This window comes from Nyctibius grandis, chromosome 1 (assembly GCF_013368605.1).
Source record: "Nyctibius grandis isolate bNycGra1 chromosome 1, bNycGra1.pri, whole genome shotgun sequence".
Taxonomy (NCBI): Eukaryota; Metazoa; Chordata; class Aves; order Nyctibiiformes; family Nyctibiidae; genus Nyctibius; species Nyctibius grandis.
The window spans coordinates 105,287,787-105,311,357 of record NC_090658.1 but is presented as its reverse complement, the minus strand read 5'-3'; the positions used below and the strand labels follow the sequence as shown (position 1 = coordinate 105,311,357).

Sequence of the window (23,571 nt, the reverse complement as noted above, 5' to 3'; positions counted from 1 at the left end):
CCCTCCAGGACCAATTCCCAAGGGACTCGGTCCACCAGCCTCTTAAACAGGCTAAAGTCTGCCCACCGGAAATCTAAGGCAGAAGTTCTACTCTTGCCCCTCCTTACTTCCCCCACTATCGAAAACTCTAACATTTCATGGTCGCTACTCCCAAGATGGCCACCGACCCTCACATCTCCCACTAGTCCTTCTCTGTTCACAAACAACAGGTCAAGCAGGGCCCCTCCTCTAGTGGGCTCATTTACCACTTGCATGAGGAAGTTGTCCTCCACACATTCGAGGAACCTCCTAGATTGCTTCCTCTCTGCCATGTTGTATTTCCAGCAGACCTCAACAGCTGGCATTTTACATAGCGGTACAGGGACATCCGCAGGAGTCACACTCCTAGCTCTATACACTGGTGAGCCTGGGGGCAGAGGCAGGGGGGAAACCTTTGCAGAGGGCTCTAATGGAGTCCTGAGCTTACAGTTAGAAACCAAGAATAAAGTTTGTGCTATATTCCACTTGGTCTGTTGCTGTCAACATGGGTGAACTCTGGTTCTGCAGGCAGCGTGGCAGAAGCTGTAACATTATTCATTAAAAGTATTATGTTTTTTTCTGATTTAACTCATTGCCACCTAGGTAGCATCATGGCTGCTTATTCCCCTTGCGTTGCTATCGGCATACATTTTTTTATCTGAGCGACCTCATTAGCAAAAAGTATATATTTAGCCAGGTTTCCTGGGCAAATGGGCTCATTTCTGTTTTCAGCCAAGTATGATAGAGGCCAAGAGATTGTAAAGATACTTAATTTCCTTCAAGTCTATGAAAATATTCAGCTAGGAAAAAGAAATTTGAAAGTGTGCCAGACAGAAAAAACTGCAGCATGAGCTCACCTTTCTGGATAACACAGATCTATGCTAGGTACATATGGTATAAATGCTCCAATCACATAAAAATGGTCAGTGAAACTTCTATTTTATGGAACTCCCAAGGTGTAAGACTCTAGGAAGCTGGATTTCACTAATTTTCATGTTCCAAGCTGCGTGGCAGCCTAAGACTGTTAAAATCATAAGCTAAAAGTAAGTTGGAGTTAAGCTTATATTTAATGCTCTTGATTCACTGGAATCTAAAGGTAATGTAGACCTGGAAAATATTTTCATTTCTCTGGATCTAGTAGCCCACCATATAGCAAAGTAAATGGTACTAAAGTGGCAGAACAAATGTGGAAAAGAAACACAGAATGATATTCCTAGGAAATAATGAATAGACATAAAATGCAAATTGTAATTTTCATTCTCTTGCACAAAATTTCCAGTTCATCAGCTCTTTGGCCTTACATTTTTATGGACACAAAGTATTTTTTTTCCACAGTTTTAGCTGAAAGTCAGGATGAACATATATACAGACAATCTAGTTTTCCATAAGGATATTACTGTGTACTTAATGAACTCTATCTGAGTTTCAGAAAAAGGCACACATATCACTCCACCATATTTCTCAGGATATACATTGTCTGTTAAATACTTTTCTTGAATATGCAGATGCTTGTCAGAACTGAGGATTTTATACATGATCCTTGAGGAGATTTGTTTTATTGAATTGGATTTCGCTGGAACTGAAAAAACTTATGTAAGCCTGCACAAGGCAATATTTCTTCTTACTGTATTGGAAGAAGTCCATGGCAGGCACTTGCCACAACAGGGAAACCCAATTAACTTGACAAGAGACCTTTGAGAGAACTCTGTTGGAATATTTCCCTCAGTTCACTCACAGCATGGAACTTCTGAGCAATTAGTGAATTTAGTGTAATTACAAAGCACACTTACGCAGTCCAACACACCACAAAAATCTCACTGATAAAATGCAAGGAGCAAACGAGAATAGAAGCAGTATTTTCTGATGTGCTGTTTTTTCCTATTGTTTTTAGCTATAATGAAAGTGTATGAAGATTTTTTCCTTTACAAAGAGGGAATCTATAGACACTCCCAGAAAGCAGGATCTAAATGGAAAACTCATTCAGTCAAACTCCTTGGGTGAGTAAAGCATATTCTTTTACCCTTTTCCTCTGCCAGTCATGAATGTAGTAAAATGTTAATGACCAGTTTGGAACACAGAGGTTTCACTATCAGAGGTGGAGCACTCTTAGCTCCCAACATAAGATCATCGTTGTTTCATTTTCACGTATCTGAGAATTTTAGAGAGCATTAGAAAGAGATATAGACCTATTGTCTTTTAATACAGGCTGGGGGAAGAGTGGTTAGAAAGCGGCCTGGCGGAAAGAGACCTGGGGGTGCTGATCGACAGCCGGCTAAACATGAGCCAGCAGTGTGCCCAGGTGGCCAGGAGGGCCAATGGCATCCTGGCCTCTATTAGGAAAAGTGTAGCCAGCCGGTCTGGGGAGGTGATCGTCCCTCTGTACTTGGCACTGGTGAGGCCGCACCTTGAGTACTGTGTCCAGTTCTGGGCCCCGCACTTCAAGAAAGATGTTGAGGTGTTGGAGCGAGTCCAGAGGAGGGCGACCAAGCTGGTGAAGGGTCTGGAGGGTCTGACCTACGAGGAACGGCTGAGGGAGCTGGGGTTGTTTAGCCTGGAGAAGAGGAGGCTCAGAGGTGACCTTATTGCAGTCTACAACTACCTGAAGGGAGGTTGTAGTGAAGTGGGAGTCGGCCCCTTCTCCCAGGCAACTAGCGATAGGACAAGAGGACACAGCCTCAAGCTTTGCCAGGGGAGGTTCAGGTTGGACATCAGGAAGAATTTCTTTACAGAAAGTGTTATTAGACATTGGAATGGGCTGCCCAGGGAGGTGGTAGAGTCACCATTTCTGGATGTGTTTAAGAAAAGACTGGACATGGCACTTAGTGCCATGGTCTAGTTGACAGGGTGGTGTAAGGGCAACGGTTGGACTCGATGATCCCAGAGGTCTCTTCCAACCTGGTTGATTCTGTTATTCTGTAATCTACTTGAACATTTCCTCTAAAACTTCAGATATACTGGTTTATAGCATAAAATGTTTTGCTGAGTATTCACAAATATTCAAGGTACACATCAAGTTGTGAACAAAACTGACACAAATTCCTCCAAACATGCCACCAAGCAGAAAGTAAATGGAAACATAAAAATTGCCAGTGGCCTCCTAATTAACAAGCACAACTTACTGGCACAGCAGTCTGGGCTCTCTGTGCCCCAAACAAATCAATTGCTGCTGGGATGCTGCTGATTTTATTTGGGATGCACAAGGTATACATACTCAGGACTGAAACTGCTGCAGAAGAGTGTGCATACTACACTAGTGGATTTCCACTCAAATGTAGACCAGCGCCACTATAAGATCACAAGTATCTAATAATGCATACACCTGAAATACAGAACACACCACAGGGCTTTATACTTTGACATGGAGGGAATATGCAAGGATGAATTTACTAAATCACCAGGTGAGTAGTTACACAGAGAAATGACTGGAGAGTCTGAAAAAAATATTTTATAGGTGATCTAGAATATCAAATAAACAATGATTCAGGCTTGTGCTAGGAAGATTACTGAGAGTATCTGCAACATGTAGTTCAAGAAAATAAAGTCACGAAATAAAGTGCATTTTGAGTTTGTGGTCTTAGTGAAGATACCCTTGTAAAGGACATGGAAATGCGTATGGTTGTGGAAACTGCTGGCTATGAGTTACAAGAGTGTGCCTGATAGTGGCACAGCAGCAAAGAGAAGCAGCAGGCTTATGCGAGACCATCCTTGACCTTATACTGTTGCAAAAAGTATGCTTATAGTGAATGTTGTGAAGCAATGAAAGAGAGAAACTGGAATTTAGCTCATAAAAATGGAGGACCAAATTAGGAAAAAATGTTTATGAACGACAGCCAGTATGTATTGGTTTATGTGCATGTATTTAAGGTACGTATATCTGAAGTGCCATGAGAAACCAACAAAACCAGTAAAATCTTCAACACAATTTGAATACCTCAGTTCAAGGATGAGTTGCTGTGAGGCTGTGAGTGCAGGGGTTGGGAGTGCTATGAAACATGCTTGACGCAAGCGTAGGGTGATGACAGCTATTCCCTCAGACACAATGCCCCAAAATATGCTGAATAACCTACTGAGGTGAGTGATTAAGCCAGAATGTCACAGGGGGACAAAGAGATGGCTGAGGTGGGAGAGAGGAGAAGGTGATTTAAATGGGAACAGGTAGGCTGTGCAAGGAAAGGATAGCAGCCCTTAGGCAAGGAGCCACTTGTCAGCAAAAAACTGAGTGCCTTGACTGAGACCAGCATCTCCCTGAAGAGGATTGTGTTGAATCGTCAGTGCAAAACACTGAGTAGGAGGAAAGTCAAATGGTCTGATATACTGAAGAAGGACATGAGAAGTGAAGGAAAAAAGAAGAAAACTGAAGGCGATGATATTTAAGAAACCTCAGCCTGGTTTGGAGTTTAATATGTGGGAAATGCATTTACTTACTAACTTTAATTGAACATTGCTGAAATATCCAATGGATCCAACAATAAAAATAATTACCCATCCTTTTATTGTCTAATGCATATGTTCTGATCTCTGAGATTATGCCATATAAAGATATTTGCAGAGGTTTTTAACTGTAAAAACTGAATTCAAGTTTGACTAGTTGGAGGTTGTTTGAGGCCAAGGCTAGGTGCACTTGAGTTTCTAGCAATGATAAATCCAGTCATAAAATGTGATTTTGCACTATGAAGTCTAAAACGCTCTTTTGTATAGATTTTAATGTCTTCAGGATTAAGGTATCACTTTTTCATATCATTCATTGGTTTGAATTAATTTGAATGTATAATATATAGCCAGGGTATAAGTTCTTTGCCATTCATATATAGATTGGGTGGGGTTTTTTGAGCAAAGGATAATGCAAACTCCTTGACCTAAATAAAAAACTCGAAAGAATCTTATTAAAGTTGAACTTTGAATAAAAATATTGATGATTATTTGCATTCTGCTTGGCAGAGATGGTTCCTGGAGAGAGAAAAAGTAGCAGAGACATGTTGACACACAGGGAAAAAAAGCAGTTTTGTGTGGGTTGATGTTTATTGTAGTCTGATTTTTTATTTATAACCCCTTCTGTAAAAGAGATTCAATATTTGTAAAAGGCAGCCATTGTAATTAATGACCATATTGAATTGATATTTGCAATCTCTCCGAAACAATTTTGAGAATGCCTTAAACTGCCCATGAATTGTACAACATATAAGGTGATTGAGTCATAAAATGGAAATAAATTTTGGTGAAGTTTGCAAGAGCTATTTGTACAAAACCAGAAATGCACATATAAACTGCCTAACTGATCATTGGATCATAAGGATTGTAAATGCATTGACTGGCTTCCTTGTTCTGCAACTTGAAATTGCTAGTTATCTTCTATCATTCGAAGGCTTCTTATTTATAAAATCAGCTCTGATAGGACTATAAGTGTCTCTCCAGTGAGGTACTGTGTGACCTCAGACTCAGGGAGAGAATGGGAAAAGACAGAACAGCATGGAAGCAGGAGAGAAAAATGTGGAACAGCCAGGTGCAGGGCATTGCAGGTAGCAGACCATTTGGTTTTGATCATGGTCTCTGTGGACAGTGAAATACGGCTTTCAGCAATCTGAAGGCAGGATGGACTGACCCCACTGACATTTACAGGGAGTAGGATCTCTCAAGCAGTTTCTCTGTCTGTATTCCAGAGACAGGGAGGTAAGTAGAAGAAGTGAGTAATGGAGACTGGGTTCCTGACAGCTAAGTTTTGATGTGTAAAAGTTAGATTCCTATGTTTCTGCTAGGCAGCCGTGGTTCTCTTTATCTTCCATGGCCGTTCATCTGCTCTGTCCTAGGTATCTATCTTAAGGTGAGTTGAATTGCTTTGTTGGATCTTATTTCTCTTTGCTGACTATAAAAGGACATGTGGGGTAACATCAGACTTACATAGCTAACATCAAAATATCTAGGTTAGACTAGAGGAATGCCACTTGTAAAGGCATCATAAAGTAGCTCAAAAACAAAATGACTGTCTGGTACTTAATATTTATAGTAGGATAGTATCTTCAGAATGTCTTGCATATGTATGTTTGTGTATACATACACATACATACATGGATCTATGTGTATATACACATACAATTACAACTCTTAATGACACTGGAATGAAAACAAGCTAAAGACTGGACTGGAGGATCTCTCTTATGAGGAGAGGCTGAGAGAGCTGGGTCTGTTCATCTTGGAGAAGAGAAGACTGAGAGGGGATCTTATCAACACTTACAAATACCTTAGGGGTGGGTGTCAAGAAGAGGGAGCCAGACTCTTCTCAGTGGTGCCCAGTGACAGGACAAGGGGCAATGGGTGCAAGCTGAAACATGGGAAGTTCCATCTGAATATGAGGAGGAACTTCTTTACTTTGAGGGTGACAGAGCACTGGAACAGGCTGCCCAGGGAGGTTGTGGAGTCTCCTTCTCTGGAGATACTCAAAATCAACCTGGAAGCAACCCTGTGCAACATGGTTGCGGGAACCTGCTTTGACAGGAGGTTGGACTAGATGATCTCCAGAGGTCCCTTCCAACCCTTAACCATTCTGTGATCCTGTAAAGAGGCACAATGAAACTGTAAATGGCAAGTGGGACAAAGGAAGACAAATTGGTCAGAGTTTGGTAATTTTCACTTTTTCAGCAGCACTCTTATTTTAAGAATCGAATGATGGAAATGACATGTGAAACTGTCATCTTTATCTCTTAGTAAAAATGTAGACTGAACTCACATCAAAGATGAACTTGGTAGCAGATTTATCTCTCATCTATACATTTAAGCTAGAGTTGCTGAACAAACCTGTCAAGTCTATTCTTTAGCAGATTCTCTGTAAAATTGGTGCATCTTTTTTTTTTTTTTTAATCTTCTTTTCCTTCTGCTCCTCCAGCTTTCTTAGTTTCATCTAGGAAAAGATGACAGAAGAGAAAGGTAGTGTCCATAGGGAAAGAAAACATGAGGCAGATTTCTTGATGGTGTAATGATGCCAAAGTCTATTCAGCATAGAGGAAGTACATTGGCTTAAATAGCTATGGTTCTAGTTCAAATATATCTCTTCTCAAAGTTAGGCATAGTGAAGTAAAGTATCCATCATTATGTTTGCAGCCCATTCAGACAAATCTTCTCTCAGACTCTTTCCTCTGCATCACTTCAGTATCAGTGCCAAGCTACAATATCTGATCCATACCTTCACTCAAAAAGCTGTATCTGCTGATCCCCTGACACTGAAAAATTCAGAAAGGCCGCAAAAGCCCAAGTCTTCGGCTACAATCAAATCTATGGACTGTCATCTTAAGGCTTGAAGGGGACAAGAATAATTTTATTAAAAGCCTTAGATACTGTTTCATGAACAAGATAGATTTTCAGATGTTTGGAAGGTGCTCAGAATGACAAAGGACTTTCATAAGAGGACACCGAGAGATGTGCATTAGCTGGAAACACATTTTCCTCTCTATTTTTATCAATGATTCACTGGAAGCTTTAAATTCAATAGTGCAGCAGATTAAATGACACTGAAACATATATGCCCTGAAAAAACATTGGTTGAATGTTTCTTAACACAAAAAGCCATACTAATGGAGATAAAATTGATGATAGAGCCTAAAACTTGTGTTTAGTGTTGAGGGGATAGCCAGACAGAGCAACAGCACTCTAATATTTAATACACAATTAAATGACTCACCTTGTGAAGTCCAAAGGCTTAAAAAAGATACCAGTGACGACTATTAGTGACATCTAGGTTTTGGCTTTGAAGACACTGTTTTTCTCTTCATTTTACTCTTCACTTGTCCTCACTTGAGCTTAGTCTCAGAATAACAACAAACAAACAACATCTTGAACGACTGAAAGTCATGACCCAAATTATTTTCTTCCTGACTAAAGAAACCTTGCATTGAGTTCTCTTTTTCTTTCATGGGGGAAAAAATATCTACTTTATTATTGTCACACAATCAACATCAGATATTCTAGTTTAAAAATTAAACAGCAACACCCAAATATATTTTACAGCAAAGAGAAATACGTTAGATTATGGGGAAAAGCTTCACAGTGTCTGATGATTCATGCAGTTAAATCCATGAGACTGTCTCCCATATAATTCATTACAGTAGATTTGTGGGAATGATTTTACTATTGACTCACTGATAATTTGATACTTCTCTCATGCTGAAAATTCCAGGCAAAACCATAGTTTGAAATTCCAGCAACCCTGTTCTAAGAAGTTTTGTCTCATGGCGAACACTAGTCAGTGACCCTAAACTTCTTCTTATTAATAAAAGGGTAAGAACTAAACTTCTGTCTAATTGAGTAGATGAAAATCCTAGTCTTTGAAAGGTACTAGGATTTTGTGTTACAGCACTAAGAATAGGACATGACATAACCTGCAATAGTTATACCTTTTTTGTCTGGTAGCATTATGACAGTTATACAACCAAGTCCAGAGAAGAAAGTGAGATAAAATTTTTAGACCACATGTATTTCTGTCCCACTCTCTTTTTGTCTGGAGAAGGAGGTACTGTGAGCCTTTTACAAAAGCAGAACTTTGGTATTAAAATAAATCAGGTCAAGATGAGAGGGACCAAGTAATCTTGGTATCCTATTGCTGTGTGTATATAGTCTGTGGGAAGACGGTATTTTTGCCCAAAAGATTTCATTGATTGGCCAGTATGGTGACAGCAAATTTGCAATGCCTACGTAGAAAATGTAGTATTAAAGACAAATTAGTCCAGTTTGTTAGAGCTGATTTTGGTCAGCAGTTAAGTGGGATGAATTCTCTTCAGGAGGTATCCCTCTCTCTTGATAGTACAGAGCGGTTCTTTTCCTAATTCAAATGTCTCAGTTTCCGAAAGTTGAATTGGATGATTTTGGACTTCACTGAGTCTTGTTTGATCACTAGCATTTTTTTTTCAGAGATGGAAAGGGTCAGAAATATCTCATTAAATATATAACTGTGGAAATCACATGGTTTATGTGCCCTGGCAGCCAAGAGGGCAAACTGCATCCTGGGGTGTGTCAAACACAGTATAACCAGCTGGTCAAAAGAGGTGATTATCACACTGTATTCAGCATTGGTGTGGCCTCACTGTGTGCAGTTCTGGGCCCCACAAGTTAAGAAGGATGTTAAAGTCCTTGAATGCATCCAGAGGAGAGCAACAAAGCTGGTGAAAGGGCTGGAAAGAATGTCCTATGGGGAGCAGCTAAGGACTCTGGGTTTGTCTAGTTTGGAGAAAAGCAGGCTGAGGGGTGACCTCATTGCTCTCTACAGCTTCCTGAGGAGGGGACGTGGAGAGGGAGGTGCTGATCTCTTCTCCCTGGTATCCAGAAGGATGTGTGGGAATGTTTCAAAGCTGTGCCAGGGGAGGTTTAGACTGGACATTAGGAAGCATTTCTTTACCAAGCAGATGGTCAAACACTAGAACAGGCTTCCTAGAGAGGTGGTCAATGCCCCAAGCCTGTCAGTGTTTAAGAGGCAATGCCCTTAAAAATATGCTTTAGCTTTTGGTCAGCCCTGAATCGGTCAGGCAATTGGACTAGATGATCGTTGTAGGTCCCTTCCAACTGAAATATTCTATTCTAAGTTTATGTTGTGGTTGTATTGGAAGTTATATAATGTTTTCTAGTTGTCTTATTTGACCTGAAGATCCTTGTGAATGCAGAAGTTAACGGAAGTGAAAATATTTGAAAGAACAAGAAAATTAGGAAAAAACTGACAAAACAAAATATGATTAAAGATCATAACCTTAAAAACAGAATACATATGTTTCCTTTATATGTCCTCTATGTATGCTGTTTTTTAACAAATCCATTGCTTCTGTCTGCAAAGATAGGATGTGGCACAATCCTATCTTCAATGCACCCCCACCCTAGAAAGACAGAGAGGAGCCATTGCGAACAAACAAACAACAAATCAGAGACAAATCTTAGCTTTATTCCTGTAAATCTGGGAGTTTTGCTAGTGATATCAGTGAATCCAACATTCAACCTACAAACTATATAACTTGGAAACCGCAACCGTGAGTTGAAGTGGTTGAAAAACAAATTGCAGTAGTGATTTAAAATTGTGTTTTGCTGTTTGTGTATTTTTAATTTGTAGATAGGGACTGTCAGTATGTGAGAAGAGTCTGCTCTAGATATAGATATGGCAGAAGTTAGAAAGATGATGCAGAATGCTGATTCCTAGAACACTGGTGTTCAGTAAACAATATAACTTCTCGGTTAACGCAAAGCACTGACTTCCACTAACATCGACAGATCTGCAGGAATTAAGCTTGAGATCTGAGACCTGTCATTCTTCTTTACTCTTAAGGCCTTATTTCTTTTTAGTTGACATCTTCAGTCTTAAGGAGTCAGTTTGTATAATATTATTTTTCGTACTCTTCAGATGTTTTTGCTGTATTTGCTAACAGCATTTTACCTACACAGCTGAATGTAAGCACGCTAGAATCTAGTTTCTGTTCTCCTACAAAACACTCCAGTTTTGAAGCCACTACTGATAACCCTTTTTGTTGTGTTATGTTGAATTTCTAGCTTTTTTACTGCTTTCTTCAGTATCATTTAATTATCAACTACTATGTTTTTTTTCTGAAAATTTTCTTCATACTTCTCTTGTGAAGTCCACTTTTATTGTAGTGATACAGTTTCTTGAAAAAAGAAACTAGGAAATGTTCAAACAAAACCAATTTCCATTCTGTGGAAGAATACTGAAACAGTCTCCATATTTTAGTTTTTTAACTGTCAGGCAGTGTTGTGCATTCAGGGCCTACTCCCTACAGAGTTAATATCAAGGGAAAGTTATTACTAAAAAGGACAGCTAAGGTGCCTCTACTATATAAAACTGGACACAAAATTATGAAAATCCTTTTATGGAAGCACACAAGTACTCATCCTTTTATCTGAAAGAACACCAGAATTCTCTTTACAGAGTCGGTTGGAGCTGGTTTCCCTTGAGTAAATGGAAATACCTTGTTTACTTTTTCTCCTGAAGAGTACTGAATGTAGTTTGGTGAAATTACTTCTTTTTATTCAAGGTTATTTTTGATTGACGATCATAATGGTTTTTTTTGACAAGCTAAGTGGTGTATTTCTTCCAGAATATTTTTGTCACACAGAATAAAACTCCCTTTTTAAAACAATTTTTGGTAATTGATAGGTAGACCGCCTCCTTAATGATTCCTTAATATATCTTCTTTTTCTTCTTAATAAAAATGGAAATTTTGGAGGGGTAAGGTTGAAAGCCTTTCCTAAAAATACCAAAGGTGGGGATATTAGTGGTCTAAAACTTTGTAAAAATAGCCCTAACAGATTCCCTGTCTCTGTGAGTAATAAGGTCCAGCATCTGTTTGATTTTGAAATGTCATTCATTTGGAGCAAATATCAAGCTGGAATAATCACAAAAGCAAGAGACAAAAAAGGGTTATTAGATTATTTTGGTCATCTTCCAGAAAATGTAATGTTGTTCTCTAATGGATGCTGTCCAAGAAAGTGTCAGCTCACTTTTAAGCCTCTGTCATTTCCACTTGGGAACTAATTCCTTTGGGAGTTAAATTACTTCATTGTTGGGATACTTTTTCTTGATGTTTTCTTTGCTGGACTTCTTCCCCCTGTTCTATCTATAGAACAACATATGACACTTCATTTTCTCTTTCTGCATGGCATTTGAGCCCTACACACATCTAGGTTGTTAGTGTCTATATACTTTGACTGATTCTTTTCTCAATTTGTCACACAAATACCTGTTACTGCTGCTCTTTTTATTCCTAGCAGTGACTTACGGGATTTAGTGTAGCGATCCAGCCATACACCATATAATTCTTTATTCAAAATATGCATGACCTTGCCTACTTTTAATCCCAGTTTCTTAGTGTTTTTTTTCTAATGTTGTTAACATACCCAAAGCAGACTCCATGTTTAATTTGCTGCTCACTATCACATCTATTAACTTCCCAGGCCTTGGCTTCCCTGGAGACACTGGAAATTTCTGATCACCTTCAACGAGGTCGGGATGTCATTAGTTAGGAACATGTAGTTTGGACAGGTCTACTTTAGGAAAAATTGGTCGTGACTACATTGACTACATGAACTACAGGTTCTCAGGAGTAGGAACTGCCAGAGAAAGAAAAAGAACTGTAGGAGGGGATACAATATTGACAAAATTACCAGAGGAGGGCAACCAAGATGGTGAAAGGTCTGGAGGGTCTGACCTACAAGGAACGGCTGAGGGAGCTGGGGTTGTTTAGCCTGGAGAAGAGGAGGCTCAGAGGTGACCTTATTGCAGTCTACAACTACCTGAAGGGAGGTTGTAGTGAAGTGGGAGTCAGCCTCTTTTCCCAGGCAACTAGCGATAGGACAAGAGGACATAGCCTCAAGCTTCACCAGGGGAGGTTCAGGTTGGATATTAGGAAGAATTTCTTTTCAGAAAGGGTCATTAGACATTGGAACGGGCTGCCCAGGGAGGCGGTGGAGTCACCATCTCTGGATGTGTTTAAGAAAAGACTGGACATGGCACTTAGTGCCATGATCTAGTTGGCAGGGTGGTGCCAGGGCAACGGTTGGACTCGATGATCCCAGAGGTCTCTTCCAACCTGGTTGATTCTGTGATTCTGTGACTGCATTAAGGAAATTATATCACCTAACAACTCGGAAAGTGTTATAGTTTTTTTATGAAGTAGTGACAATCATTTATTAATTCCCATTGATTTTAACTTATAGTCAAAATAATTCATCCCAGATTAGTTCAACAGCCTTTTTAACACACTACATTCCTGGTTTAATTTTGTTCAGTCAAACGGTAGCATCTATGATTTTGTGCTATATTGTGAAAAACTGACATATATCAGAACTGTAATTTCCATGTTGTTTATTATGATAATTTTATCTGCTTCTCTAAATTCTTTGATTTTATCCCTGACGGTTTAAGATGGACAGAATCCAAGCCCTTCAGTCCGTAATGTCTTAATTCTCCTCATCATTTATTCTGAAATCATGTGTTACAGTTGTGTAGTTCTGGAAGATGATACCTTCTATTGTCTGCTGATTCCCATTCTAACGCTTTATTCACTGTATATTTCTGAATAATTTCCAGTCTTCTCCTTTGCTCATCTCATGCTTCAGTAGGCAATTAATTATGTCAGGATTCAATTTGAGATTCAGGCAGATGTGATGTACTAGATAACCAAAATTCTCATCACAGAGATGGTGATATAGTCAACAAAGTCAGTGGAGACTGGAGGACAACTGAGTTACAACTGATCCTGGATCCATTAGTCACCCCCATACAAATATTTGGTGCTACCAGAAGTGGGAAGAGCTTCCCACTTGGCTGTGTCTCCAAAAGGATGTGGATGTCTCAAGGGTCCTCTGTCACATTTGCCAGAAACATGTGGAGGTCTCAGGAACGCTAAGGCATCTCAAACAGCCCTAGACACCTGCATTTAGGCAAGTGAATGGATCCCAATATACTCTGTTTGCTACTGTGGGACACATACATTTAGATATCTTAATCTTGAACTAAATCCCACAGTGTTTGACTGTCAGGAAAAAGACAAATTCTAATTCCAGTTCTGACATTAACATTTATATTAAGGATAATAATGTCAATGTACTGCTTAAATCTCAGAAGAGACCAGTAAAACTGTAGTACACTATATTAAATATTTTGTATTATAATATTATAAATATTGTAAAGGAACTATTATATATTCTATTTTTCCACAGTATACCCAAAGCAAAAATTTGCATTGATTGATAATATCCTTGTATGACTGGTGCCTTTCATAATCTATACAGATCTTTCACTTTTCTGGGACAGAAGTGAGTGATATGGGTTTCACTTTTAAGCCCCAATGGCTTATTTAGCTCCTTCAGGATTATACTTCTAGTTATACGATTTTGTTGTTTTTATTTTCATTTTGAAGATTTTGAGGGACTAATCAACACTTTCTCTGAGCTGCTACTCTCCAGGGAAAATGATCTGGATTGCAACCACTTAGCACTATTGGTTGTTATCAATAATATGCCAGGTTACTTTTTACTCCCATAGTGTCTTCCATGAGGGCTCCTTTTTAATTTATTAATGAATAAACTTTTGCCACAAATGTCTATTTTAAAACATGAAATAAATAAAGAAGTCAAATCTCAAAGATTACCCAGCTTCAGGAAAAGATATGTGTATAGTCCCATCTATGTAGGAAAACACAGGACGTGAACTCCATCAAAACAAGACCATTTTCTGAATTGTTGAAATAAGGTGCCATCCAGTTTCTATTCAGTCTAGTGGATGGCTAAGAGTTTTAGAACATTAACATTTTTCTCTGAATTTATTTTCAGATTACTAAATATCTGATCGTTTTAACAAATTCCTCTCAGTCAGTCTTTGTTCATATTTCAAGGAGTAGTACTTACAGTAGCAAGTAAAACAGCAGTTAAAATCCAAACTGAACATAATATTATTCATTTATATCATATATTTCTTTATAATTCAGAAAATTCACCCTCATATGCCTGGCTTAGCAACAGAAAGGATATTTAGAGATTTGTTTTCTCTGAGGAATCTAAATTTAAATTAAGCTTAAAGTGGAAGCTGTGCTCGGATGACATAACATGTTTAATAGGTGCAGCTAAGGTCTACAATGCAGTAAGGACGAAATCATGAAAAGCATGGAAGTATAACTTTATAGGCAGGAAAAGGGGAAACGAGAAATTGCAAAGATCAAATTAGAAAACTGAGAAATCTATTTTAGAAAATATGTCCTCCTTTCCTAAAGATACTACTGCAGAAACACTTTCCACTTAGGAGTTTTTTGGAAGAGTTGCTTCAAGAAAACTTTTTATAAGAGTTGCTTATATACCTCTTCAGAAGGTATATAAGTATGAATGAGCCAAGAAGTCCCCAGAAATTCTCTTGATGAAGCTGGCATTCATTCCCAGAGGCAAGATGTCAAATCAAACTGGCATGTGGCTACAAATACCACATCATTGAACAATATATATAGAGCGTGGTTCACAAAACAACAGCTGTTTCCATTACAGCTGAGTGCTTTTTCAGACTGAGAGAAGCACATTAGCCTGGAGAAATGAGAATTGGTGAATCTCAGCCAGTCTTTGGAACAAGCCTGAACAAACCGTGACGAGTTTTAGGAAAGGCTTGGTAAACAGGCCTAGGACCTCATGTCACAGTTGCTGCCAGTAAAGATGCTGCATCTATGGACATGACACTCCATTCCACCTTTCCTGCTAAGTCCTACTCCTGATTCATACACTAACCCCAAGACTGGTTTTGATCAGTAAACAGTAAACCACCTTATTATCTGCTCTTTAGACTGCAGCCATTAAAAAAAATGGGAAAATCACTTGCACTATCACAGTCTATTAGTATACTTAGTTATTTAACTGTTACACAAAATCTATACATTGAATACAAAATTTAATAATTCATAGAACTGTAGACTAACTGAGGCTGGAAGTTGTTTGGTCCAACTCTCTGCACCCTAAATTGTCAGGGACATCTTAGATCAAGTTGCTTAGATCATTGAATATGTTGGATTAGAAGGGATCTCTGAAGGTCATCTAGTTCGATCCCCCAGCTTGAAGCAGAGCCACCTTCACGGTTAAGGTTCATGGGGATTCTCAGGTTGAGTTTTGGATATCTCTGAGGACAGATATTCCACAACCTTTCACTTCAGTAGTCCCTAACCACTCTTCTTGTAAAATACTTTTTTCCTCATGTCTGATTGCAGCTTCCCTTGCTGAAAACTGACTGTCATCTTCTGACCATTGGCTGTGCATATATCAGGAGAGTCTGCTGTATTTTCTCTATACTCACCCTTTGTAAAGCAGAAGACAACAAATAGATCTCCCTTGAGCCACCTCTTCTGAGGGCTGAACAAAGCCAGCTCCCTCAGCCTCTCCTTGTATATCATGTGCTCCAGACCTCAAACATCTCAGTTGACTCCTGATGGTCTTGTTCCAGCCTGTTAATGTCTCTCCTGTATGGGGAAGCCCAAAACTTGGCACAGTGCTCTAGATGGAACGGCAGGTCCTCAATAAAGGGGATTAGTCACTTTTCTTGACCCAGATTAGTTACTTTTCTTGACTCGCTGGCTGCACTCTTGTATACTTTAATTTAATGTATTTTAATTTCGAGTATTTGGACGAATGCCCATGGGCATGGATTACTGAGTAAGCAGCTCTTCTTTCTAAACTGTAAGATAAAACGCATATGTCAAGTACCTCTGTTTGTATCTGACTATGATGGAACAAAACCTAGGAAATTACATTCATGGATATGTTATTGTCAAGGATAAAAAAAAGGATCCTTTTCCATTTTGATTTCTAAGTTTTCTTCCATTTAGAAACATGTCTGAGAATCAGTAAATTCCTATCAGTATATGAAACTAGAAGTTGACTTTTTTTAGAAATTAACAGATGTTAGAAAAATATTTGATCACAGAAATGTGAGTCTTCAGGAACTGATTGGTCACCATCCTGCTCAAACAACTGGGAGAGATAATGTGTAGTACTGAATGCAGGAATACATGAATATAAATTCAAGTCAATTTTCCTCTGTCTTTGAGACTGATGTAAATAATGGACTTTCACACTGCAGCTGATGTAATTTTTTTTAGAAAAATGGTCATGAGGAAAGAAATAAGTCTGAATCTGATATGAAATCAGATAGCCTATTATATCTTTTTTAAAAATTTATAATCATGACAGTGCATCTGAAATATATTTGGCAAAGAAATGGCAAAGATTATTTATAATCCTTGGGTTTTTTTAAAAACAACAATTACATACAATAGTCATTATGATCAACATTGTTTTTGTGATTCCTTGCATTTTATGAGCAGTAGCTACAATTTGTGCTTGCTACTGTAATCCAGACTTCACCTCTCTGCTAGTCACCAATTTGTCTTGCTTTTTTTTTTTCCTTTGGCTGGAAGTGCAGGTATTCTACATGCATTAGGGCTCACTGTTAACCAAGGAGAGCTGAAGCCACCGTGGCTGTGGAATTTTTTTTACAAAGATGACACAAAAATCCTGATTTCCCCAATCACAGCGTGTGATTTCTCGTCATATTTTTGGTGCCTTTCAAAGTGAATGGAGCACTGCAAATACAGCTCAAATCTGTGGTGTTGGTGGGTTATACACCAATAAACACCCTGTCAATGGCATTCTGTGTACTCTAGGATTAACTTTATACTATGAAAAAACCTGTAAAAATTCATATCTTTGGGTTTCTATTTATTTGTGCCCTTTTATAGGCACCCAAGCATCACGTCTTGTGAATAGTAACTAGACAAGCATTCATTGTATAAATGCAAAACAAGACAGAGCTCTTTAAGCAATCAGTAGAAGTACCATATATACCTAGCTACCTAAGGTGTGCAGTGCAGTTTTGCTCATTGACCTACAACCAGATGATGATGAACTACAACCAAGAGGCCTTGGAACTTCCTCTGCCCTGTATATATACAAAGTGAGTCTTAATAACTCAGAGCACCGTGTAGTTCAGCTACAACTACATAATTATGAAAGTCCTATCGCCTGGCAGGTAGGAGTAATCTCTTGTGTAGTTTCATAGATATTATCACAATATTTAGCATGTTCTCAAAGATTCATCAGTAAGTTTGCAGGTCATTCCCCCACACTGTGCAGTAAAACAGATTAGGTTGTCAGCAATTTGAGTTGAGCTGAGAAATCTGGGAACATTTTCAGTCCCAACTCAGCTGTTTTTGTAAAGGTGTTGGATGAGATCTTTAACAAAAATGTTCCTAGGGATTGTCAGCTGAATTGAAGAAATGCGTTCACATTAATTTCAATACTCCTGTACAGTTCAGTTCGGTTCAGCTGGCAAGCTCTCCAGAGGAGAGATTCTGTCAATGAAAACAGCTTTTTGCAATGACAAACTAAACTACACCTGTGTTAAGTTTTTGTAGTCCCTAATGGCAATTTGGCTTATGGCTAACAGGATACTTAACTTCATTTTCATCAGCAGCATAGTTTCTTATTTAAACTTAGAGACATCTATCAATCAGTCATGCTTTGTTTTGATACTGGTATTAGGACAACTAAGACAAGATTTTCTTTTCTGGTTGCTTGTTTAAAGCTACAAAATATGAACATATGCATCAAAGGTCTCACTAGTACCATTTCTTGTAACAGGTGGGGAGCATTAACTGATAAAAACGGACAGAAACAGAAGTTTTGGGTAAGTGAATCCTTATCACTGTGTTTTGAGGCAGAAGAAAAAATCTCTACAACACAAATTATCTAAAACCAGCTTCTTTCCTTTCATTCTCTCACTCCACAACTATTTTTTCCCTTCACCTTAAAGTCTCCTGCATAATTCTATTCCCTTTCTGGCAACTTTCGTCATGCTGACTCTTGAGCTATAGCATCATCTACCTCAATTTCAAAGCCTGTTTCACCTGATCTTTCACTTATATCTGTGTTTTTTTCCTACACACTACACACAAACCTTATTCAAATCCTCAAATGTTATTCAAATTTCCCATGAAGACTCGGTTCTTTTTTATGCCTGCAAATGAGGCTCAATAGAAGTAATCAATAATATTTGTTAAAACATTTGGAAAAGACAAGCTATCTATTAGAACAGTACTGGCAAATGATATCCAGCTATCACAAAAAAAAATAATCGAACATTGGCTTTCAGCCATTTAGAGTAAGTCAGATTTTATCACTTTGATTATGATTAACAGCTCATCTTATTATTCCTGTGTCCAGCAGCAGGTAATTTGGAGTTTACATAGCTGATCGCAGGGCTTATGGTAGGTAGTTTCACTGACACCTAGGGCAAAACTTCTACTGACTTCATTAGAAATGAAATTGCTCAATATGTAAATAGCTACCTGAATGAAACCTAATTTATTAAAAGACAGCTTTTTCATATCTTGAGTATCTCTAACAGATTAGCTGTAATTGGAATTTTGACCATTGTTGTTTCAATGACCACTTTCTCCAGCCAATAGTTGAATTATCTAATGATTTCTGCTTCAATTTATCAAATTGCCTTGTAGAAACAGTATTCCGTTTTTATTAACCCTGGTTTTGGAACTGAAATTTTGATCAAAACAAAAAGGAACAAATGATTAGAAATCAGGAAAAGATACATTCTGATTCTCGGTGCACGAAATCTGAGAAACTGTTTCTTAAAAAGGAAACTAACACAAAAGATTCATTTTGCATTTTATACCATGCATTTTTAAATACTATTTTAAAATTAAAATTTATTGTTTTCCTCTTTGTTTTTCTTTAGATTGCTGCAAATTCCTGGGGAAAATCTTGGGGAGAAAATGGTTATTTTAGGATTCTACGTGGACAAAATGAGTGTGATATTGAGAAGCTGATTTTAACTACTTTGGGATAGCCATAGTCTTCTACTCTAATTGTATTGTACCATACTCTGTGTGTCTATTCCATTGTTGCATATTGAGTCTTTCTAGAGAAATAAAAATGTCTGCTCTGTAAGTCACCTTTCTTTCTGTTATGGCTCATGAGGGCTTCCTGACTTGAACACACCTCAGCCATCACAACACTCTCAGATCTCACCCGGTACAAACACTCCTTTATACTAATAGCAACTTGTATGCAGGACTTCTGAAACTTCCTTCACAGAGCAGGAAGTTCCCTCCTCTGTTATTTACATCTCATTACTACTTTGTTATATTACTAATGGTTGATTCAACAGTGCCTGAAATAAATGGAGTTACATTGTTCGTATTAATCTCTTTACAATACACACTCTGGTCATAAATCAATTTAGAAATATTACGTCCTCTTCCACACAGAGTTGGCTCAGGCAGCTCGTGGTCATACTGGACAAAAAATTCCAAAGAAATGTAAATAGAGTTCTGAACCTGTTGCAGAATAATTATTTCCTATCCTAGCTTAGAAAAGTCGTATCTATGTATCATTATCTCTTCCAGGAAATTAATTTTTTACTAGTAGATCCCACAAAGTCGATGCATTTAAAGTAATACAAAAATTACTTGCAGTGAAACAGTATATTCCTGTTCCCACAACCACAATTAAAAATGTACAATATTAATAATTTGTTTAATTAAAGAAAAACAAAGAAGAAAATGTAATTTCTCCTCAATTAAGTCTAGCCTAGACTAATTCCTGAACTGTTACCTTCCACTCAGTGTTTAACCTGGGAACAGACATGAGCCACCATTCCGAAAAGCCTGTTTTCAATGGATAAAGATGGAAAAAACTTTCTGTCTTTTGTCTCCACTGACATATCTGTAGTCCAGGCACAGTTGACAGTGTTGGCCAGCACGATCATTAGTGCAGACAAGACACCCAGAGCCCCTTTCACTCCTAACGCTCCAGTAGCTGCTTCTGTCTGAAGAAAAAGGCTGCTGGCATATACCCCTTCCTATCAGCATTGCTACAAATCTTGACAGGCTTGAGGACTGTTTTGCTTATTTGTTAATTAAAATACAGGTATTGCAACTCTTGATACAAGAAGAAATTAACTACTTTCTACCCCTTTTAGTTTCAATTAATCCAAAGGCCAGACGTCAACAGGAATCAGTCATAAAATTATCTATGAAAGAAACAACCCTGACATGTTAAATGGGTGGGGGGAAAAAAGCTGCTATGAAATTCCAGTGAACAAAGAATTTCCAGTAACACCTTCAGTGTCTTTAATAGACTATGCTTCATTCTTTCTAGAAAATTAAGACCTTGACTTCTAATGTCATCAGCAAAGGAGTAATAGCTTTTCCTACTGCATCACTACTGAAAGAACTGTTATTAAAATGTTAGTATTATACTGCTGTACAACAAGCTCTTCTGTGGCCTCTAGTGTCATACAATAAACTGAATTGAGACACAAAAACCTTTATCACTTGAAATTTATAGCAAATTGTAACACGAGCAATTTTAGAAGACCTAAGTGCTCTGAGAGAAGTAACTTTTCTAGGTTTAGTGAGCTAAACCAGTACTTGAGAGGAAAATACACTGAACTATCTACACAGCTACTTCCCAACCTCTTGGTATGTATTGATTCCATAAATGTCAAGATTTCAAAAAAGTAGAATTTAGCTCTGAAGTGTAAAAACATATCCATGTAAAAACATACTGTAAAAACATATCCTGTCAAGTCTGGTGGTTTTTGTTTCATTCAACTTCAAGTTGGTTTGCACCGCTGTAGCTCTTACTTTTGTCAGTGGTTGTTGCTACTCCTGATTTGCTTCTGAGATCTTTCTAGCATCTGAGCTGTCACATTAAGTTTCTTCAGTGATGAGAGAGCTCAAAACTACTCTCCTAGATCTTTACTTGATCAAATGGTCATCTCGGCCTGAATGAAACAGCATATGCAAGTGAAAGAAATCCAACCATGTCAAAACAATTTAATGGTTTGCAAAATGATACTGCTCTACCCACCTTCTGGGGTTAGCCTTTGGTGTTCTGAGAGACGTATGCTCAGCACCCTCTCCAAACTCCCTCAGTATCATAAAGCAGCTGTCTGTGGAAATGCCACAGTACCTGGAATTTAACAGGCAGGCAAATGTATCTGCACCTGGAAGCCAATTTGTTCTTTGGAAACAACTTTGATGTTGAAGCAGCTATTCTACTGCTATTCAGAGCACAAGTAAAGGTCTCCTGCCAGTGCAGGTCTTCTCACTTACAGTGATCAAGAGACAGCAGGGCCTGGGAGCCACCAGTGGCTCTGCCTCACACAGACTACCTGATTTTAAATGTCAGAAGGTCTTTGAGCTCTGCTAGTCCAATATTTGGTGGGAATATGAGAAAATTTGCCTTCATTAAGACATCACCTCTCTGATTTCTCTCCTTTTTATTTTTTGGCTTCTCCATCACTAATACTCAGCCATGCCTCCTGGCTTGGACTAAAAATGTCATCTAGGCTGGAGCTTTTTCCTATATGAATAGAAACAAAAAATATGTGGCTCAGGTTAATTCAACAGAGAGCTCGTTAACTTCAAATCGCTAGTATTACTAATAGTCTGTGGGAACTGCAGAAAGGGGTAGTACCAGGAAGGGAAGGCAATGCAGGAAGAGCCTTTGCGTTTGTGACATGGTGTAAACTTCCTTTTCCATAAAGACAGGAAGGTAACATTTTTCTGGCAAGCAAAAAAAAATAAATCCCCCCTCAGATTACACATTACAATATTTCTTGTTGACAACAAGCTATATGAAGTTTTGATTAGTTTCAGTCTAACTGTGAAACTTTAAAACTGGGTATAGAAATAGCTAGAAGAATCTATGGCTTGGGACCCGGTACCTGACAGTATTCATAACTAATGGAAAACTGTCTAAATTCTTATATATTTAGAAACAGTTTCAGATAGAACTCTGAACAGAAATATGTATGAACTTTGGGAGAGTTTGGATCTTCCCAATATCAACTGAGCAGAACAGGCTCCTTTTGCAAGTTATATTGATTGTCCTTCAGCGGTTTCCCACAATCAGACCCTAAATGCTAGTGACAGTATCTAATAGATGAACACTGTTAATGCCCTTTGAGATGGCTTTAAGTGGAAATTAATTTAAAAATTAAAACGGCTAACAAGCCAATAAAGGAACCCAACTATTTTCACACTATTGTTACCCTTTTTTCCATCCTGTTGTTGTAGGAACATCGCCCATTTGCTAAATGATAACATATCACTGAAGACTGGCTTCCTACTCCATGGAAAGTGCTATCAGGCCTGGTAATATTCTATGAGTCAATCATTTTGTTTGCATAGGGATGCTCATCAAGCATTGAATTCCTGAAGGCAATTGCTCTGCTGAGGAGCCTGAGTCACATGCAGACACGTGAGTCACAGGGAGCTGCCTCTACATCTGGCTCCAGTCAGAGATTTTGGTGGGGCTGAGAGGCACAGAAAGATCCTTTCCTACCACACTAGCAATAACGGCACACAACCTGGCAAGACCAGGTATCACCAGCGCTGGAATTTGCTCATCGTCATCATTAGGAAGCCTGAAAAACTGATGACACTTGCCATAATAGGTATTTTCATTTCATGTTACTATTTCAGAATCATGCATGATGAAAATGCCTCACAATAGCATTAAAGCACACTATGTGCACACTCCTGCTAAAATTAATTGAGAAAAGAGAAGCATTTGAACATCTCACCTGATGAGCACAACTGCTTGAGAACAAAAAGCTGAAGGCAGCCAGGCTGTAAAATGAGGTTGGAGCAGAGGGAAAGGTTTTGCCAGTGTGGTATTTAAACACTTCAAATTATGGTAGAAGTAGGGCATATGGACTTCCTCCTGAATGCCGTCTTCAAAGAACTGAGAAGCCCCTGTACCAGCACTGTGTTGTTGCTACCTTGCCTTTAGCTGGGGGATGTAATATGTTGCTTGGGTTTTACCTGTCTGCTTTTTACTGCCTGTACCTTTCCCTGAGGAGGCTGTGGTTAGGCAAAAAAAAAAAAAAGAGGTTTTTTAGGGTGGTTGCTTTGTCTTGGATGCCCAGAGTGAGGTCCCTCTAGGAGAGCTTCCCCTGGGCATGCTGAGCTTAGGGAGGCTTCTGGGCTTCAAGCTGGCGGCCAGCACTGGGACTCA

General features: G+C 38.6%; 1 protein-coding gene across 1 annotated transcript in view; it reads left to right on the top strand.

The window, feature by feature from the left end:
* The window catches only part of TINAG (tubulointerstitial nephritis antigen), a 48,070-nt gene extending 28,680 nt beyond the window's left edge, over positions 1-19,390 (top strand). The window contains exons 9-11 of the mRNA XM_068398893.1: positions 1,910-2,015; positions 18,166-18,211; positions 19,280-19,390. Coding sequence (XP_068254994.1) covers positions 1,910-2,015; positions 18,166-18,211; positions 19,280-19,390 — 263 coding nt within the window. The remainder of the gene's footprint in view (positions 1-1,909; positions 2,016-18,165; positions 18,212-19,279) is intronic.
* The last annotated feature ends 4,181 nt before the right edge of the window (positions 19,391-23,571 follow it).